Source organism: Zeus faber, assembly GCF_960531495.2.
Source record: "Zeus faber genome assembly, chromosome: 3".
NCBI lineage: Eukaryota > Metazoa > Chordata > Actinopteri > Zeiformes > Zeidae > Zeus > Zeus faber.
Genome location: NC_137190.1, coordinates 35,400,517 through 35,419,630, shown reverse-complemented (window position 1 = coordinate 35,419,630; position 19,114 = coordinate 35,400,517). Strand labels below are relative to the sequence as shown.

General features: G+C 41.2%; 1 protein-coding gene across 7 annotated transcripts in view; it reads left to right on the top strand.

Annotated features, from left to right (window-relative positions):
* tjp1a (tight junction protein 1a) overlaps nucleotides 1–19,114 on the top strand; it is an 80,286-nt gene that overhangs the window by 19,499 nt on the left and 41,673 nt on the right. For 4 of the 7 annotated variants that reach the window (XM_079998150.1, XM_079998149.1, XM_079998148.1 and 1 more), the window contains exons 2-7: nucleotides 11,799–11,855; nucleotides 14,329–14,453; nucleotides 14,592–14,694; nucleotides 16,051–16,381; nucleotides 16,715–16,821; nucleotides 18,940–19,108. In XM_079998150.1, coding sequence (XP_079854276.1) covers nucleotides 11,799–11,855; nucleotides 14,329–14,453; nucleotides 14,592–14,694; nucleotides 16,051–16,381; nucleotides 16,715–16,821; nucleotides 18,940–19,108 — 892 coding nt within the window. The remainder of the gene's footprint in view (nucleotides 1–11,798; nucleotides 11,856–14,328; nucleotides 14,454–14,591; nucleotides 14,695–16,050; nucleotides 16,382–16,714; nucleotides 16,822–18,939; nucleotides 19,109–19,114) is intronic. The other 3 variants (XM_079998152.1, XM_079998151.1, XM_079998147.1) reach the window with 1 other exon arrangement.

Below are 19,114 nucleotides of genomic sequence, written 5' to 3'. Positions count from 1 at the left end.
AGGCAGAGGACTTCTGAGGGGAAACATGGTTCAGATTAACATTTTAATCCAAAAGCCAGGATTATAGGTTTTGTGTTTTTATTCCTAGCCTGACTGTTATGGAACATTTCTGTGCCTCTGATAGTGTGTGTGTGTGTGTGTGTGTGTGTGTGTGTGTGTGTGTGTGTGTGTGTGTGTGTGTGTGTGTGTGTGTGTGTGTGTGTGTGTGTGTGTGTGTGTGTGTGTGTGTGTGTGTGTGTGTGTGTGTGTGTGTGTGTCCTAGGCGAGATCTTGAAAATGCGCCCCCGTCTCCAAACATAATTTAGGCCCTACCCAGCAAAATCTGTCAAGACTTCTGAACTCTAAACAATAACTCACACTCCCTCCCCTGGTGGTGAAACCATAGTATTATTACCAACCAATATAGGCCTTTTCCCTATTTAACTTAATAGACCACTAACAAATGATAACAATGGACAGATGAGGAAAGATAAAGCTGGTATTGGCAGGGCCACCATTTAGTAACCACAATCACAAAAATGCACAACATGGTGGAAGGATAATGAGTCAGGTTTTATTTATTCTTTTTATATTTTAGCTATAATTTACTTTGAACATCAGCACCCTTCAGCCTACAATGAGTGGCTGTGAGGTAGGCCTACATTACAACATAGCCTGAGGATGAAAAGGTCTGGTGTTTTATTGATGCTTATAATTACAAAAAATACTAAAGGCATCATTGCAGACATACTATAAAAGGGCTTCACCAAAATAATCAACTCTATTCACTCAATGGATTCACTCAAATGATTTTCACCCTTCGACTTCAAAAGGCAAAGGGGGATAAATACCGGGAAGAATGGGAGTAATCATCTCGTCCTTATCTATACTCGAACAATTTGAACTTTGACATTATTAACTGTGCCTGTGCATTGTTATTTTACTGGTTGTATTGTTTTGTCCCAGACTCCACCTGTTCTCTGTCCATACAAAAACTAAAAATAAAAGTATCAAAAAAAGAAAACAGCACAAAATATATGGTGTGGTATTTTTTGAAAATTTCCCAGACTACACTGAAACAATTGGCCATTTTTCACAAAAACTAGAAACACATGGATGTATAGACACAATCCTATAGGTCTGATCTGTGAATATAAGCTATTCAATTGTATTTCATTTCATAAAGAGAGCTTTTAATAAATTTATAAAGACTGGTAGTTAAAGGCTCTGGCTAAAGACAACACTGTTTTGCCTTGTCACTATTATTATTATTATTATTATTATTAGTCTCTGGTCCAGAGCCCTATTATTATTTGTTGTTTTTTTATATGCAGACAGAAGCACATGGAATATTATGCAGAATGACAAGGACAAATGGGCTTTCAGTCCAAGAGGACATTATTGGTGTTTCGGAATTATGGGCTGTTGGAACAATGGCATGGCACCCGTTGAGCAACGTGGGGATAATAATGATCTATTATTATTTATTTTTAAAACACACGCATGGCCTCTTAACTGTGTGTGTGTGTGTGTGTGTGTGTGTGTGTGTGTGTGTGTGTGTGTGTGTGTGTGTGTGTGTGTGTGTGTGTGTGTGTGTGTGTGTGTGTGTGTGTGTGTGTGTGTGTGTGTGTGTGTGTGTGTGTGTGTGTACTTCAGCGATTTTGAGTGTGTCAGCACATCACCGCTGACTGATACTGTGCATCTTCATAGTCCCAGTAGCTAGACTTGTACACACATATAGTGCAGCCCTCTCTTCTCCCATCACATGAACGAGAAAATCCACTGTATATGCCCATCCATGTTCATCATACATATCTGAAAAATATTTGTCAAACAATTCCATCTACATATAGATACACAATACATATCACCTCATCCACGACATCTACATTGCATCTACATCAACTTTAACTTTGCTTCCCTCACCAAGTTTCAAACTACTAAAATCTCAGCACTCGGTAAATTCCTTTTTCAAATGAAGTCCTCCACCTGTGTTTTAGATATTATCCCAACCATGTTTTTAAGGGTTTTTCCCCACTGTCGTCCTTTTATTTTATTGATTATTAACAGTTCTCTGACCTTTGGCAACTTTCCAAACAGTTTCAAACATGCAATTATTCAACTGCTTCTGGAAAAAAAAAAGAATCTGGATGCTCTATCACGCAATAGTTTCAGACCAATTTCTAATCTATCTTTTTTTTTATCTAAGGTACTGGAGAAAGTCATTTCATCAGGTTTTAGAGCTCCCTACAGCACAGACACACACACAGCACTTGTGAAGGTCTCTAATGACCTACTGTTAACAGCAGATAGAGGGGACTGCTCTTTCCTTGTGCTTTTAGATTTGAGCACCGCGTTCGATGCAGTTGCATCGTCTGGAAACATGGGTTAGTCTAAAGGGAATTCCTCTACAACTCCTATGTTCATACCTGTCCAATAATCATTTCCATTGTGATGGCAAATGCCAGTTCCTCTGTTGCTGATTTAAACTGTGGAGTTCCTCAAGGGTCCATTCTTGGCCCTCTATTGTTTTCTATATACATGCTTACCCAGATCATCCAGAGCGATGGTGTTTCCCATCACTGTTATGCTGATGACACAATATGTTCCTCTCCAGTCTAATAACTCATGGCCTGCCTTGGTAATATAAAATGTTGGATTTCCCAAAACTTTTTAAAACTGAATGTTCATAAAGCTGAGGTCGTAGTTTTTGGTCAAACACATTTCACCAACTTGCTTCACAGTAACATTGGTTCACTGACCAAAAATATTAAGCAGGCTGCCAGAAATCTCTGTTTTGAAGGTGATGATAAGAATGTTTTGCGGTTTTGCTTCTTTTAGCTAAAGAACATTTCCAAAATCAGATCATTCTAGTGGATTTGCACAAAGTTATTCATGGTTTTATTTTCTCCTGCCTGGACTACTGTAATGCACTTTATGCCGTTACTGTTCTTTTAATCTGTATTGTTTTTATCTGTGCTGTTATTATCTGTGAAGCACTTTGTTAAGAAAAGTGCTTCACATAATAAGGTTTATTATTATATACACATAGCTGTATAGTATGTATATGCAAGTATACAGTAAACATATTTTTACTGTAATTGGTCTCGCGCTTCTTATCACAGCTCTTGTACAATCACAGACTCTGGTCAATGCCTTTAATCATTACGTTAACATTTTTGTTTGCATCTCTAAAATTAAACGCATGAATGCACTTTGTCAGTGTCTTTGCTTCAGTCTGTGGTTTGGCCATTAGTCGCTGTGGTTCTGACTTTCTCCCATGAGTGCAGACAAGAGACGAGATTCGGTTGCCGTAGATACATTTAACTTGGCGACGGTGAAAGCTGGATGCGGCCTCTCAACTCTGCGACTCCTTATTAGTCACATAGCGTTTAATGCTGCTAGTAAACCACGGTCTAGTCTATTTTGTAGTCCTTTTTTTTTTTTTTTTTTTTAAAGATATTTGTTTGGCATTTTTGTGCTTTATTCGGGGAGAAAGAGAGAGGGGATTGCATGCAGCAAAGGGCCTCGTGCCGGAATCGAACCCGGGTCGCTGCGGTTAGGACTCAGCCTTGAAAATGGTGCATTTGTTTAACATCAGAATTTACACTTGAAAAAGGTTTTGTAACTGTAACTTCTAAATGTGAGGGCCTACACTGACTACTAAAAATGGGCATCTATATTTTTGTCTATAGTTATTTATTCGATAGTCATTTGATCTACATCTCAAAGGTGCTTATGTTGATTATTGACTTTTGTATACACAGACTAGTCTATTAGTTGTTCAGACCACCTACAAACTAGTCCATTATTCTGTAATAGATTGATTCACATTACAAACAAAGTGAAATCACTATCTTCATTTCACTTCAATTTCAGTTGAATCTTCTGAGTCGAGTAAGAATGGTCTTGGTGATGGAATGCTGTGTTCTGATCTCACCCAAGATATTAAGTCATCATATTTAACTTTTGTGATCAGTGTAGGGTTCTTCGAATGCTAATTACACTATACTACCGACATATTAATTACATTCAAATTACATGTTTTTGTCACACATGTTCCATTAAAAGGACATTTCTCTAACATTGTTATTGTGAGATGTTACAGCTGAAAAATACAATTCTCAAATTTAATTGATGAAAAATTAAAACCATAAAACAGTATTGTCTTCAATGTTGCAAAACATGATAATTGTGTAAGCGCACACACTGCCACAAAAGGCCTTATGTGCATACATTCACAGCTATGTGAAAGCTAGCTCAGTGCAAGCTTCTCGTTGTGGTGGTTGTTTGAAGTCTGCTGCTCACTGCTCCTGCAATTCCCACCGCTAAAGGATTAGTGTATCAAAGATGGATTTGGGGGGTGCGTGTGAGAAAGAGAGATGGACACACACAACAAAGCGGTGAGACGGAAGAGTTTACTTCACTCAGGTATTTGTAAGGGACAAACTGAATCACACAGGAGGCTGTGTCTTTTCTACGTCCAATGTTTTGCTTTTGAGCATGTCCACTGGTCACGGCACTCTTAAAGGTTAATATAAAATTTGAAACTCCTCCCATTTAACCCTAGTTAACTTATTCAAAGATAAGGTGATTCAACCAGAAGCTTTGATTTGACAACATATAATTAATGAAGTTCACACATTCGGTCTAGAAGAATTAGCAGCGGTCATGATTGAGGTAAGGCTACCAAGGGAGAGAGGCTCTTCTGCCTCTGCCCAAGCCTACAGCAGCCAATGAGAGCACTGGCTGGTTCTCGCAAAGTCAACGCTTCCCTTGTTTTTCTGTACACTTCACAAATTATTTTATAAGGCACAAGGAATTAAATTATCGTTAACAAAAGAGTCAAATATGCAACCTCAGAGGTTTGTCTTGAAGCGCTTCTCCACTGGCAGGCACGCCAGCCAGTCACAATTCACAAGTGCAAATTGTAAATTGCTGGCATAGGATGACACACGGCGGAGTGAACACAGACTTGTATTCACTCGGTTGGGGGGGGGGGGGAGGGGAGAGAGAAGGTGGACATAATTTAAGCACACTGTAAAACTGCAGCAGTGTGATAAGTTTCTTGGTCGTAAAGTGTCAAGCAAGGTTTTATGAACAGTTCTAAATGATGGGAAGCAACATTTTAAACCCCGGAACTGGGTTGAAAATGGCAAACCTCTACTTGAATCAAAAGTTGTTGTCGTGTTGGATTGTGCTTTTCTTTGTGTGTGCATCTATGTTGTGCTAACCGTACGCATGCCCACGTGCACACTTCTCTCTCCAAGCTACGTTGCTCCCCCTCCAGCCCCGGGCCCCGCTGGCCGGAGCCCCGTTGTGACTAATGCAAGTGTATAAATAACACTGCGCTGCCGTCAGATCGCACAACATCAAGCCAGCTATTGTTTCCCACATCTTAGATAAGAGCGGTGGCTAGCACGATCGCCCTGCTCTTTTGTTTGTTCAGACTGTTCTCCTCTCCATTCCTCCAGCAGAATACAAGACGCGAGATGTTGTTTGAGAGATGTTTATTTTGGCGGCCAAATAAAGGGTGAAGCAAAACTTGCAAAAGATTGCCAGGGACAATTTTGGCTTGCTCTCTCGCTCGCTCTCGCTCTCTTTCTCTTTCTCTTTACTGGAATGTAATAGATAATAAACACTCCCGAGACTTTACTCCTGCAGGATAACATGGCGCCATGGCCTCATACTTGATCATGGCAATCACATATATATATATATATATATATATATATTGTCTGTCTGTCTGTCTGTCTGTACAAATATGTATGTATGTGTATATACTGTGTGTGTGTGTACTGTATATATCTCACATCTGCTTATTAATTCAAAATCCTGCCTTAATCCTGGGTTCATCTGAGAGTCACCAGTTTGCACTTTATTTTAGATTGTATCTTCTTATAGTGTCGTTATGAAATTAAGCTGATTAAAGGCCCGCTAAGGTCTGAAATATTAGGGAAAGTTTTATTTAAAATACTACTTTTGGTCTGATATACACTAAATTACCATACAGTTCAAAGCACCAAACTTTATTCTGAATATATTCGCAGATGTCATGATTTACAATTATACAGTGTTGAATATCGTAATGGTTAATAATTCAGCGTTGCTGTTATTTGCCTATTTGATGAGTGAAAGAGTGATGAAGTTATTTTTCCGGTGAACTGGGTACATGTGCACAAGCCCGCCATGCCTGCGTTGTGGAGTCCTGCGCGATGCTGTGCAGCTCATCTCATGGCCAGCTCTCCATGGGTCTTTTATGTCAGCTTGGATGTATTCAGCACGCTGGGGGCCATCTCTCTCTCTCTCTCTCTCTCTCTCTCTCTCTCTCTCTCTCTCTCTCTCTCTCTCTCTCTCTCTCTCTCTCTCTCTCTCTCTCTCTCTCTCTCTCTCTCTCTCTCTCTCTCTCTCTCTCTCTCTCTCTCTCTCTCTCTCTCTCTCTCTCTCTCTCTCTCTCTCTCTCTCTCTCTCTCTCTCTCTCTCTCTCTCTCCCCAAGGCAAGCCAAGGATGGGTCAAAAGCAGAGAATCCATTTCACCGGCCACCATCAAAGCATGTGTGTGTGCAAGCATGTGTTGTAGTGTGGTGTGTTGCGTGATAAATAAAGACTGTTTCTTCTCCTTCTTCTCTGCACTTTCACTAGGCATCTCTTTCTTTATATAGCTCTTTCTGTCTTGTCAAAAATACATAATAAATAGTAGCAATAAGTTGTAAGCCAACAGTCCTAGCTCTTCCCATCCACCCACTCACATTCCCACTCTCAAATTGACACCTTTGCTGCACGGTCACTTTAATAATAATTATTAAGAAACATGCTGCTGTTATTGTTATCACTCATCTTATATTTGATATGCTATTCTATTTTGAATTTAATTGAAATGAACTACACTGAATACTATCTATCTGTTTATTATTACTTTGTTACTTAATTACTTATTACATTATATTTTAATTTGTAGATAATTACTTATACATTTTTTTTAATGTGTCTATTGTGAATTTATTGTGTTACCTCTCATTCTGTACTTCATGTTGCCCACTGAGCTGCTGCAATGCCTGAATTTCCCCCACTCAGGAGCAATAAACTACATTTATTTTATTACTTTAATCTTAGTTTATTTCATCTTAAGGGTCAAAATTGTTCCATTGATTTGTTGCTCTTCCATACACAAAATACACACTCGCACATAGTACTAAGAGTGAATGTAGAACTAAACTATTTACAAGGGAACTGTATTGGATAACCTCTCGCGTGGTCTCTCTCTCTCCGTGTCCTCTACCTTGCCTGCCCCCTCACACTCTGTCAGCCCTGCTGTTGTTAATCACTGCTCCACAGTGCTGTGATTAATTACTATCACAATCTCATCAGAGAGGCTCTGCTGAGCTCCCAGAGTGGTAAACAGCACCTCAGAAGCCTGCCAGACCACAACCCCCCCCCCCCCCCCCCACACACACACACACACACACACACAGACACACACACACACACAAACACGTCTGTCACTTCCTGTTTTGACAAAGATGGATCCATCTCATAATGATGGTCACCCCTCTTCACTCCTTTGCTAATCGGAGTGTGTTTCCTTTGGGTCCACCCTACTGCACGCCTACTCCTGAAAAATATACTTACTGGCTTTTGTTTGGCGCTTGTGCATTAAATACACGTAAAGGTGAATTTCTCTCTCATGGAGGCTGTAAATTAAGCCATTGATCTGTTACTTTTGCTGTACGGTGCAGATAGTTTGGTGTCTTCAGAACATAACCATTAACTGATTGACTGATTTCTGACCAGAAAATCCCTTGCTTCCAAAGCCGATAGATATTAATATAGCCTCTAAAGTCTAAAGAGTTTATTGCCTAAAGTCTTGATGTTTGATTTGTGATGCAAAATGAGTGTTTTGTTTCTCAGTGCTGCTGCTACAAAACACAAAACTGTTACATTACAAAGCTCTACCTGCTGCAAGCTTTCAACTCTGACATGGAGTGGGCAATGGCTTTGCTAGTGGGAGAGGTGTGTGTGTGTGTGTGTGTGTGTGTGTGTGTGTGTGTGTGTGTGTGTGTGTGTGTGTGTGTGTGTGTGTGTGTGTGTGTGTGTGTGTGTGTGTGTGTGTGTGTGTGTGTGTGTGTGTGTGAAATCAAGGTCTTTACTTTGTCATGCTCCTGCCACAGCTTTATGTATCCTGTCCTAAGGTATATGTAGCCGATAGGAGGCAGAAATTGCCTTGCTCGCTTCCTCACATCACCCGACAGTCCAAGGACAAGGCCACCATGCCTGACTGCCTGACCGACCGCCTGCTTGTCTGTCTGGCCACATGACCGACACATGCTGTTGTTTGGTTCTGCAAGGCCCTTCTGTCTGCTCCAGACTGTTCGATTTCTGAACGGATGAACGCATGGATGGATGTACGACCCCTCCAGCCTGACAAGATGCTTCAGAGGAATGCGTGTATTTGGGAAAGGGAGAGACAGGAGGCGGACAGAGGTGGTTAAATGGGTCAGGCCCCCCTAAACAATACCAAGCTGACTGTGGGAGTTGGAAGGAACAGTTGTCCCCCCCTTCACTATGTACCAATTATAGACATAAATAACACCGCACAGGGGCCTCCATGTGTATCAAGGTCAAAGTTTAACCGTGTTTGCAGTACAGAGCCACAGGTTTCGACATGGGCTGGATGATAAATCTCAATTATCATGAATCATCTGTCAGACTGTCAGGCATCGCATTTCATTAAATTAGGATATATTGTAGTCTATATTAATCAGAGCTGAGTTGCATATTTCAGAAAACATGTGTTTCAGCAAGCCATTCAGATTTGTGTCTCAGTACTACGTTACATTGAGACACATTAGAATTAGAACTGCCCCCCCATCTGAGTAACTCCACCCAATGGAGTGCCACCGGAGTTAACGGACCCGCTACCATCGAAGCTAAGAGCTAAGCATGGGAAGTGCTCTCTTGTTGGCTTTGAAACCAGCACTAATCTTTTAAAGAAAATTAATTTCAACTGCTCCATGAAGAAACTGCAGACATGGAAATGTATTTCAAAAATAATTGGGCTGTGGGCTTCTCTCTAAAAAGAGGAAGGGGGAAAAAAATAAATAAAATGTGCAATACTGAGGTTTCCTGGATGTGGTGTCCCAGTGCAGTGTGTGCAACTTGAGTTGGGGCCAAGAACCGAACCCGAACCCCAAACCCCCAATTTTGCCTCAAACCAACAAACGGATGCCAACCGTAGGCTGATTTAGCAACTGGATTGCTTATTTCTCGCCTCAAATTTGTTCAGAAACACATTTTTCTGGACTGATGAGGTGAAATCAGTGAAAGTTTACAGATAAATTCAACAAGACCCGAAAGCCATGCTCAAACCCCATTAGCTCATCGAACTCTGTGCATCAGGAGGGTGGCTTCACCCACAAAAACAGCCCGTCTTGGAACAGGATGGTTTGGAGGCATGTTGAATGCATAATCTGAGTTGTATTTTCAGCAAAAAACTTCAAAACATGCTTTGGTGACCTCACGTTTCGGTGATTAACTTGTTGAAAAGGAGCATAATAGGTCCCCTTTAACAGGGGTATAAAACTTGCTTCATAAATCAATATGATTCTTCTTTTGTACATCAGAACTTGTATCGGTGTAATACCTAGTTAAAATATGAAAATTTTATTAAAATCAAAAAAGGCTGATTTGTATGGGAGATTATGTACACTTCATAAATTTGTTGTCAACAGCCATATCTGACAGGAGCTAATGTAAAAACTCTAAACCAACAGTCTACTCTGTCTGTAGTTTTCAGTAAAAGAAATCAGTTGGATCAGGATGTGGTTTTCGCCGAAACCTAGTCTGTGCACTGTGTCCTTATTCTAGAAAGCCTTTTTGGAACACGACCCCCTCCGTTAATAATCATTTTAGTCTGGGGTTTGCTGACAAACAGTCATTTCGGTTTCATCCATCGTTAGTCAGCAATACAGTGATCCACCATAAACTGTGTGCAGTCTATAATGAGAGTCATTAGGCTGAAGATGACTGGTGTTAAGGTGCCTAGGTTTTAGGAGGTTTAAGAATAGTAATTTGCGAGTCTTGGAGTGGGTGGGTGCTTGCATATAGTGTGTATAGAGTGTTTGTCTCCCTGCTCCACAGTGGGTTCTGGTCAGCACTTTTTTAGCAGCCAGGCAGCTGTGGCTTCTGTCCCCTCCTGTCAGACAGAAGGGCGTTATCAGCTGGAGGGTCTCGGAGAAAAGCAGTCATTTAAAGGGAACACTTCCCTCCTGTATTAGTAGAAAAGTTGCTTACCTGCAGATTGACAAGCTTTCAACTAGAGCTGAGCAATATCTTATGTTATTATGTCAGTGTTGTTGTCATACCAGGCTACAGTATATATAATCTGGGGATTTGGTTAGCTGTTTCTGCTTGGTCATATCATAGTATCCACATTACTCATGGAAACCTGAGGAAATGGAAATAATTGAAATCGAGGCAAGCGGGAGGGGGCCTTGCTGTTCCACAATACCTTACATTATGATTGATGTGTACCAAATTAACATTGGTACGTCATGATTGTTTTGATTTGCATACAATGAACGACCACACATCCACAAACAAAAGCATTCAGTTTGGAGACAATGGTCTGTGACAAAATGACAAAATCTAGCATTTCATCTTGTGAATTGGGTGTTTTTCTGTAGTGCTTGTGGAATTCTCATTCCATCACTCTTAAGCTGCTTTCACACATGCACTGTAAACCTGAAATTATTCAGACATTACCCAGATAAGCTGTATGTGTGAACACAAATGTCCGAATCATTTGCCCCGGAAATAGTACAAAGTCCTCGTAATGTCAGATTGAGTCCATGTGTGAACAGAGCAGGTAATTGTCTGGATCATTCGCAGTGAGCATGTGGGTGTGTTGATGATGTCTCAGTCATGCGCCAGTTATTTACCTTTGTGCAGATCTTCGTGCACGGGGCGTAGCTGCTTCATACTCCTTTCTGCTTGCTTTATTATTCCTTTCGACCCTGTTTTTAATATTGCGAATACGTCCAAATACATGGAGTTTCAACGGGACAAAAAAAGCCCAACTATTTATAAGTCTGTAGCCTTGTCTGCCATCTTGGGTGTGCTGTAAATCTCCACTGCGTCATTGCGTCACGTCCTGCATCCTGCACGCTCTACCCAGCCTCGTCAAAACTAAACAGAGTATTTCCAGGTCTTAAAGGCGTCTGACAAGGGCAATCTCTGGTTGTCTGTTGCATGTGTGAATTGGTAAATCTGGACAATGTCCGGACCTGATTATCCGGACAATGTCTGGAGTGCACGTGTGAAAGCAGCTTTATAGAATTTATTTCAGAATTCTGAAGTAAATACACTACATGACACCATCACGTTGCAATATTTGGTGAATGGCTGTGGACAAACATGAAACCGGTATTTTTTTTTCCCCCCTGTTAAGGTGTTATGGGATGCTGGGACACAGTTGGACGAATTAGGTGATTTATTTATTTAATTCTAAAAAAAATATATATATATATCGTTTTCGTTAGACTCGAAACAGGCCAGTCTTGCGTAAGCTATTCCGTGAAGCTGGTATGGACTGTGGGGGACAGCATACAGACGCGTAAAAATATTTTTTCCATTGGGATTCATATGGTATCATGTCTTTTACAAGTGTTTGGTCCAACTTTGGCTGACTGGCTCATAAGATGCTGTGTGCTAATTGGTGCAAAATTGCATTGGGAATAAAAATGGAAAAAAAAAGTTTAAACTCAAAAACTTCAGTCGTGTTTTAGCCGTGTGACGACGTTGACCTCTTCCTTGTGTTTCAGAGTGCGGCAATGGAGGAAACAGTCATATGGGAACAACACACCGTCACACTTCACAGGGTGAGTGTTTGCAGCTCTCCTTTAATCCACCTCCCCCCTTTACATATTCTTTCACCCTGTCGTCTAATTGTGATGCTTGACATGTATAGCTAAGGTATTTAAATTAAATTGCATTTCATAATTTAATGTGAAATATAAATATGTATGTATATTTATGTCTCTCTCTCCCTCTTGATGTTTTTATTTTAAATTTTTTTGGAGGGGGTGGGTGGGGAGGGGTCCATCTGCAGCAGCAGGATGTGATGATGTTGCAAGGAACAATAAGCCAGGGCTCCAGATGGCAGGAAGCTAGGCTGAGGAAGACAGAAATCAATGTCTTACTTCCTCCCTGCTTTTCTCTACTTCCTTCCTGCTGGCACTCCGCTCTCCGCCTCTGCACAGGCGCCCTAGACTGAGCCATGGGGCTTCACCTCGTTCCTCCTGTATAATCACCTTATCAGGAGAGAGTCCTCTCTGCTCGGAGGGAAATTCCCTACCTGACATCAACATTATTTAACACCGGCCTTAAAACGCCACATCCAGATAACTTAATAAAATGAGGATGCGGTTAATAATTGAATGGGTCCAGTAATAGAAATAGCAGATTCTCAGTAGGGTACTGCAATCACACCATTTATTCATAAAATTATCCAAATAGCTCAAACCTGCTAATTCTATTGTAAGTGGCCTCTATTTATTTTTTGTATTTATGAAGCCCAAGCAAAAGCATCTCAATAACATGTGAGATGAGATGTTGTGTCTAGTGTTGTTGCAATCGATGGCACAAGACAAATAGAATAGTGTAATATAATACTTAGTCTTATTGAAAGCTGTGGGCTAAAGGGATTATATTTTTATGGACTTCCCATATCTCATGTCAATATTTATATTTCAGTCATCCATGTTGCGCGGATTCCATCATCCAAATGCACCTCATGACACATGTTAATTGAAAATTGGATTGTTGGACTACAGATCGTATGTGAAGTCGTGCCATGCAGTTCACACTCACAGACTCCTGAATCTCTGTTAATACGCTAGATGTATAGGATAGAGCCACTCGTCGGCTCCGAAAATCACAGCATCAGTTAAACACGCTCATTTGCACGTTTTTATTTCCCTGTTGATGTTACGGTTCAAGCCAGATCTTCTTATGGCTCATTTGGCTGACACACGGGGTATCTTTTTACCTTCCAGCCATGAGTCAGAGAACTGTTAGTGTCTTGATGCCGGTGTGTTGCGGGATCTGGCTGAGCACCTGTCTAGATGGGCTCGCTTGCTCGCTCTAATCTAATTAGCAGGGGATTTATCTAAGCAAGAGCTATGGCCTGGTGAGATCCATTGCTTTCACCCTCCCTGCGCTGCTCGCTGCCGCTCTGTTGTTGTGGCTGTGAGATTAGCCCTTTACATCACATGGTCCCCAGTCGTCTCCTCAACAGCAGAATGGAAACACACCCGGGCGGTTACCTTACAGAGAAGCTAGTGATAACGGGAAAGCAAATTGCCAAATGTGTTTTGATGTGATGCACTACTATGGTCCTAAATAACCGCCAAAGTCTGGCATCTTGCATCACCTGGCACCAACATACATCTCAAATATTGAGGAACGCTAATTTTTTGTACTGGTACAAACACACTGCCTTTGCTCTGGTTTCCTCCCACCCTAGAGACATGCATATTAGACACTCCTCCCGACGCCTCTGGCATGGCACTGCTCCTAGATACTTAAAATACCAGGATGGGTGAAACGCAAGTCAGCATTTCGATACTGGTTACATTACATATACATACATTTGTTCAATAAAATCACATTTTAATGCCCAGCCGCAGACTCACCTTGCATGACCACTTAAGGTCTTGATTGAGTTGATATGCAAATAACTGCATCTTTCATTGTGACTTTTCTCTATGCCAATTTAAGGTGTGCTGCCCCATTGGTTTGTAACCACATTTTATTTTTCTCTCTAAATGTATGCTTGCTACACTTTTATATACCTCTATTGCAATGGCGGCTTATCAACTTCACTTTTTGACTGAATGGTTTTATTTTGCGCATTGTTATTCAGTTCTCTATCTTTTTGCGTTAAACATGCTGAATAATGATACACTATTGACAGTGACAGAGTTCCACTGCCTTAAGGGACCCGATTTCGGTCTCGAAGGGCTCTGCAGGTCAACATTTGAAGGATATTTTGACAGCGCTTCCTGACCCTGAGCCCTCAAAGGCAAGGAAAGATCTCCCAAAACATCCAGTGGGGGAAGAATAAACAAGTTACTTTGAGAAGTTGACGCATGAAACGGATGGATACAGTGACTCCTGGGATGCGCATACACCTCATATATAGAAAAGTATGACAATAGTGTGTGTGTGTGTGTGTGTGTGTGTGTGTGTGTGTGTGTGTGTGTGTGTGTGTGTGTGTGTGTGTGTGTGTGTGTGTGTGTGTGTGTGTGTGTGTGTGTGTGTGTGTGTGTGTGTGTGTGTGTGTGTGTGCAGGCTCCAGGGTTTGGCTTTGGCATCGCCATCTCAGGTGGGCGCGACAACCCCCACTTTCAGAGTGGAGAGACGTCCATTGTGATTTCGGATGTGTTGAAAGGAGGGCCCGCTGAAGGCCTGCTACAGTAAGTCTGCTGCAGGTCCCTGTTTAATATAATGAACTGGTTTATGTGTGGATACACCCCATGCTATTTCACTATTTTAATATTGCTTCAATTTCTTTACTCCACCGACGACTCACTTACTGCTGTTCCTCGTTTTAGGGAGAACGACCGCGTGGTGATGGTGAACGCCGTCTCCATGGATAACGTAGAGCACGCCTATGCCGTGCAGCAACTCCGCAAGAGTGGCAAGAATGCAAAGATAGTAAGTTTCCACCCTTTTCTTTTCAGAATCTTTTCAGGTTGATAAAAGATAAAAGACTGTTACAGCCCATATCACCATACATAAAAATGGCATCAGTTGGTTAACGAGTCCTTAATTCCTTAATATAATATAAAATCCTTAATATAAATATTGCACATTGCAACAATATCATCTAAACCAGTGTTTCTCAAATGGGGGTACTCGTACCCCAAGGGGAACTTTTCGGTATTGCAGGGGGTTCTCCAAAAATATAAGTGTTATAATATTGGTTATAGATAATGTTTAAAAAAAACCACATATGACTCACAGATTACATAATTTATGTTAACTTTTTTTTCCTCCCTATGCCAGTGAAGGGGGTACTCAGTGAAAAAAACAAAAAAGATCTTAAAGGGGAAACACTACAAAAAAAAGTTTTAATACCAGGAGACCAGTGTGGCGTGGTTCCGTGATGGTACTGCGGGTGGGCCACGAAAGGTCATTTACAATAAATAAATAAATAAAATGTTTTTCATTTTCAATTTTGCAATTAAGTTTTAAAAATTACCACAAAATATTTATGAATAAATATTTACATAAAAAAAAAATAAATAAAAAATAAAAAAATCTGAACCAATAAAACAGTCTTAGGATTTAATTACGTGTTATTTAATTAAGTATTATTTTTGGCCCGGATCGTATCTTATATCACGTCATTGGAATGGCAATTGGCGGAATACCTCATCATTGGTGGGGAAATAGTTAAAATGGAGCGGTGGCTATCAGGTGGCAAATGGAAAGCTGTTAATATGAGCATTTTGTCTTGTGCTGTTGTAATAACTGCATCAGAATGTGTTGAAAGAAATTAAGAAATGCAAGTGTTGCCTTGATTCAATGTTGAAATTATTTTTTCTGTTTTTTCTTCATGTTGATATTGGCTTTGATATTGTGAAATTTTATGTATTTATGGCGTTATCATTATCCAGTGTCAAACAGTCCAGATACAGACTTTACAATTCACTATTTGCCCTTATTTTCTTACATTTGTTGCTTTACAAATTTTTATGTGTAGGTGGATGGATTATTTGTTTCCACTGCACTGCAGTAGGCCCACGTTCACATAGAATTGTTCTGTTTATGAAGTATACAAAAATGGGCCGCGGCATTCTTAAGTTTGGGAATGGCTGATCTAGACCATGGCCATACATAAGAATAGGAATATTTTTATAGAACAGCCTCTTTGAGTGCAATTTCCAATCCAATCCAACTGTGATGATTTCCTGTTATACAGTGACAAATAATCAAAATAGCACATCATTGTAGCTGGGCTTTAGTTAGAAAGACATAATCCGAAATAACTTTCACGTTCCTTCCCAGACCATCCGTAGGAAACGGAAGGTGCAGATTCCTGTATCGCGGCCGGGCGACAGGGAGACCATGTCGGAGCATGAGGAAGAGGACAGCGAGGACGAGGACGGCTACGCTGAGCACAGCGGTCGGGGCGGACCCGGTGCATATGGGGGCAGCGGCGGCTCGGGCACTGGCCGGCAGCATGAGCGAGAACGCGAACGCAGCGGCAGCGCTCGGCGGGATCGCAGCGCCTCGCGGGAGAGGAGCGTCTCACCGCGGTCAGACCGTCGGTCACAGGCGTCCCTGGTGCCCCCCCGACCGGCCAAGGTGACCCTGGTCAAGTCCCGCAAGAACGAAGGTAAGCAACACACACCATCCGGAAACACTACGACCATATGAAATCACTGGAATTCACTCGGACCCCAATGATAATTTTTCACTTTATTTATGACTGGTTTATGGAAATACTGGAGTTTTCTTTTAAAATATTCTAAGATACATATTACTAAAATCAATCCCTCACTTTGCCTTACAGTATAGATTTACAGTAAGGTAGATTGTTATTTTAACGTAACATTTGTAATTTATGGCATCTCTCTTTAACTGAAACAACACAGTATTATTATTTTTCACTCGGATCACTTAGCAGACCCTGTTATCATGGCTGCGTTGTTTTTATCCACTCCATAAGTAGAATACGGGCTGCGGTTGGCCAGCCACATCTTTGTGAAGGACATTTCCCCCGAGAGCCTGGCTGCGAGGGATGGCAACATCCAAGAGGGGGATGTCGTGCTCAAGGTAAGTAATTTCTGGGTGTGTGTATGTGTCTGTTTGGCACAGTCAGGTACCGGGCTGGCAGTAACTAACCTAAAACTCAGTAAAAAAAAAAACCAACTAGATGAACAGCAAGCGCCAGCTAAGGACTGAAACAAGGGGTTGGGGGAAACTGGTGGTCTGAAGGGAGAGTCCCTTTTTATTGAGAGCGTCTTTCATCAGTACTGTGCGTCCATATTGAGCGGCATGCTGGCTGAGGTCATAGTTCAGTGGCATACCAGCCCACCAGGAGGAATACCCAGCATTCCAGAATTCCTTTGTTCCTGGCTTCTAACTTCTTTCTTCCTGGCTTAAAAAAAAGCTGACAAGAACAACCGAACAAAAAGGATCAGCACAGTAGCTCTGATCCTGTTCGGCCCCTGTTTACAGAACTTAATCTTGGTCATAAAGTTTCAAGCAGCTGAGAGTCGCCGTCTAAATGCCCTTACGGGTGTATGAATGTCCATACGAGCGTTGTGCTCTGAATATCACTTTTGTGAAATAAAATTGGTGCTGGTTGGAAAGATGGATTGATAAAGAGTTGGGGTGTCACAATTCCAAAAATAGATCGAAATAAGCGTTCGATTTTGAACTTCGAAATCACAAGCAGGTTTGTGATTCTCCCTGTTTTTTTTGTGTATAATATTGTCCGACATGGTCGCCATATTGGAGTGGTCAAGATCCGCCGGTAAACAAATGCAATGTGCGCTGGGGGGTGAGGGCCCCTCTGTGGAGTCGACTGTGGCTTGCTTGGCTCCGAACCGACTTCCATTAAATTTGGTTCGGAGTTGGGCTAGCTGTAGTTGGCTCGGTGGAGGGCTTCGCTGCGCCGCGTCCCTCAACGCACACTGCACCTTCCCACCAGCAGATCTGCTCTAATATGCTCCAATACTGCTCCAATATGGCGGATGTGCATACGTATATGGTGAGAGTTGACGACCAAGCCGATCGTGTCATACTCTTCATAACAAGGCACAGGTAGTAATTTGCCTTTTACTACCAGCAAGATTAGCATCCTTTTTTCTGTCCTTATTTTGGTAAGTAACTTAAAAGTAGTGTAATAAGTAACTAAGTTTTTATTAAGTCTCGTTTTGATATAGCTCTTAACTGTGTAGGTGTGTTTTTATATTCTCATATTTTTGTTATTATTTATAATTGTTATTATTCAAATAAAAGTTGCTTATTGAGAAGCAAGTGCTTTTCTTCACAAATCAAGAATTGATGGTCGAACAATGACATAGCCGTCAGTTCTGGGGAAAAAAAAAAGTTTAAATCATAAATTTAATCGTGATCTTAAAATCGAAAGTCAAATTGAATCGTGGATTTGGAGAATTGTGACACCCCTAATGAAGAGAATAGATTGGTACTTAGTGATTTTGCTATTTTTTATAATTTATTCATTCATTAATTTATTCATATTTCATTTATTTATTTACTAAATTATAAAATAATTCACATTTTTGTTATTTTTCTTCTAGACTTCATTAAGTATAATTGAAATCAGTTTTAAATATCACTAAATCCATTATAAAACACATGGCATATATATATATATATATATATATATATATATATATATATATATATATATATATATATATATATATATACACACACACACACACACACACACACACACACACCGATCAGCCACAACATTAAAACCACCTGCCTAATATTGTATATGCCCCCCTCGTGCCGCCACAACAGCTCTGACCCACCTAACAATGTTAGGTGGTACGTGTCAAAGTAACATCCACATGAATGCCAGGGCCCAAGGTTTCCCCGCAGAACATTGCCCAGAGCATCACACTGCCTCCGCCGGCTTGCCTTCTTCCCATAGTGTATACTAGTGCACCCGGCCATCCACATCATGTAAAAGAAAATGTGAGTCATCAGATCAGGCTACCTTCTTCCATTGCTCCAGGGTCCACGTGCCCATTGTAGACTCTTTCGGCAGTGGACAGGGGTCAACATGGCCACTCTGACCAGTCTGTGGCTACGCAGCCCCATTATCCAGGGGAATCATATAGGGCTGGGAATCATATAGTTTTTCTCAATTTCAATGATTTTAAGTTGCTAAAACTCTCCTCTGCCCACCAGATCAATGGCACGGTCACAGAGAACCTGTCACTAATTGACGCCAAGAAGCTGATTGAGAGATCAAAAGGCAAGTTAAAGATGGTGGTGCAGCGGGACGAGCGCGCCACACTTCTAAACATTCCTGACCTGGATGACAGCATCCCATCCGGCAACAACTCCGACAGAGACGGTGAGG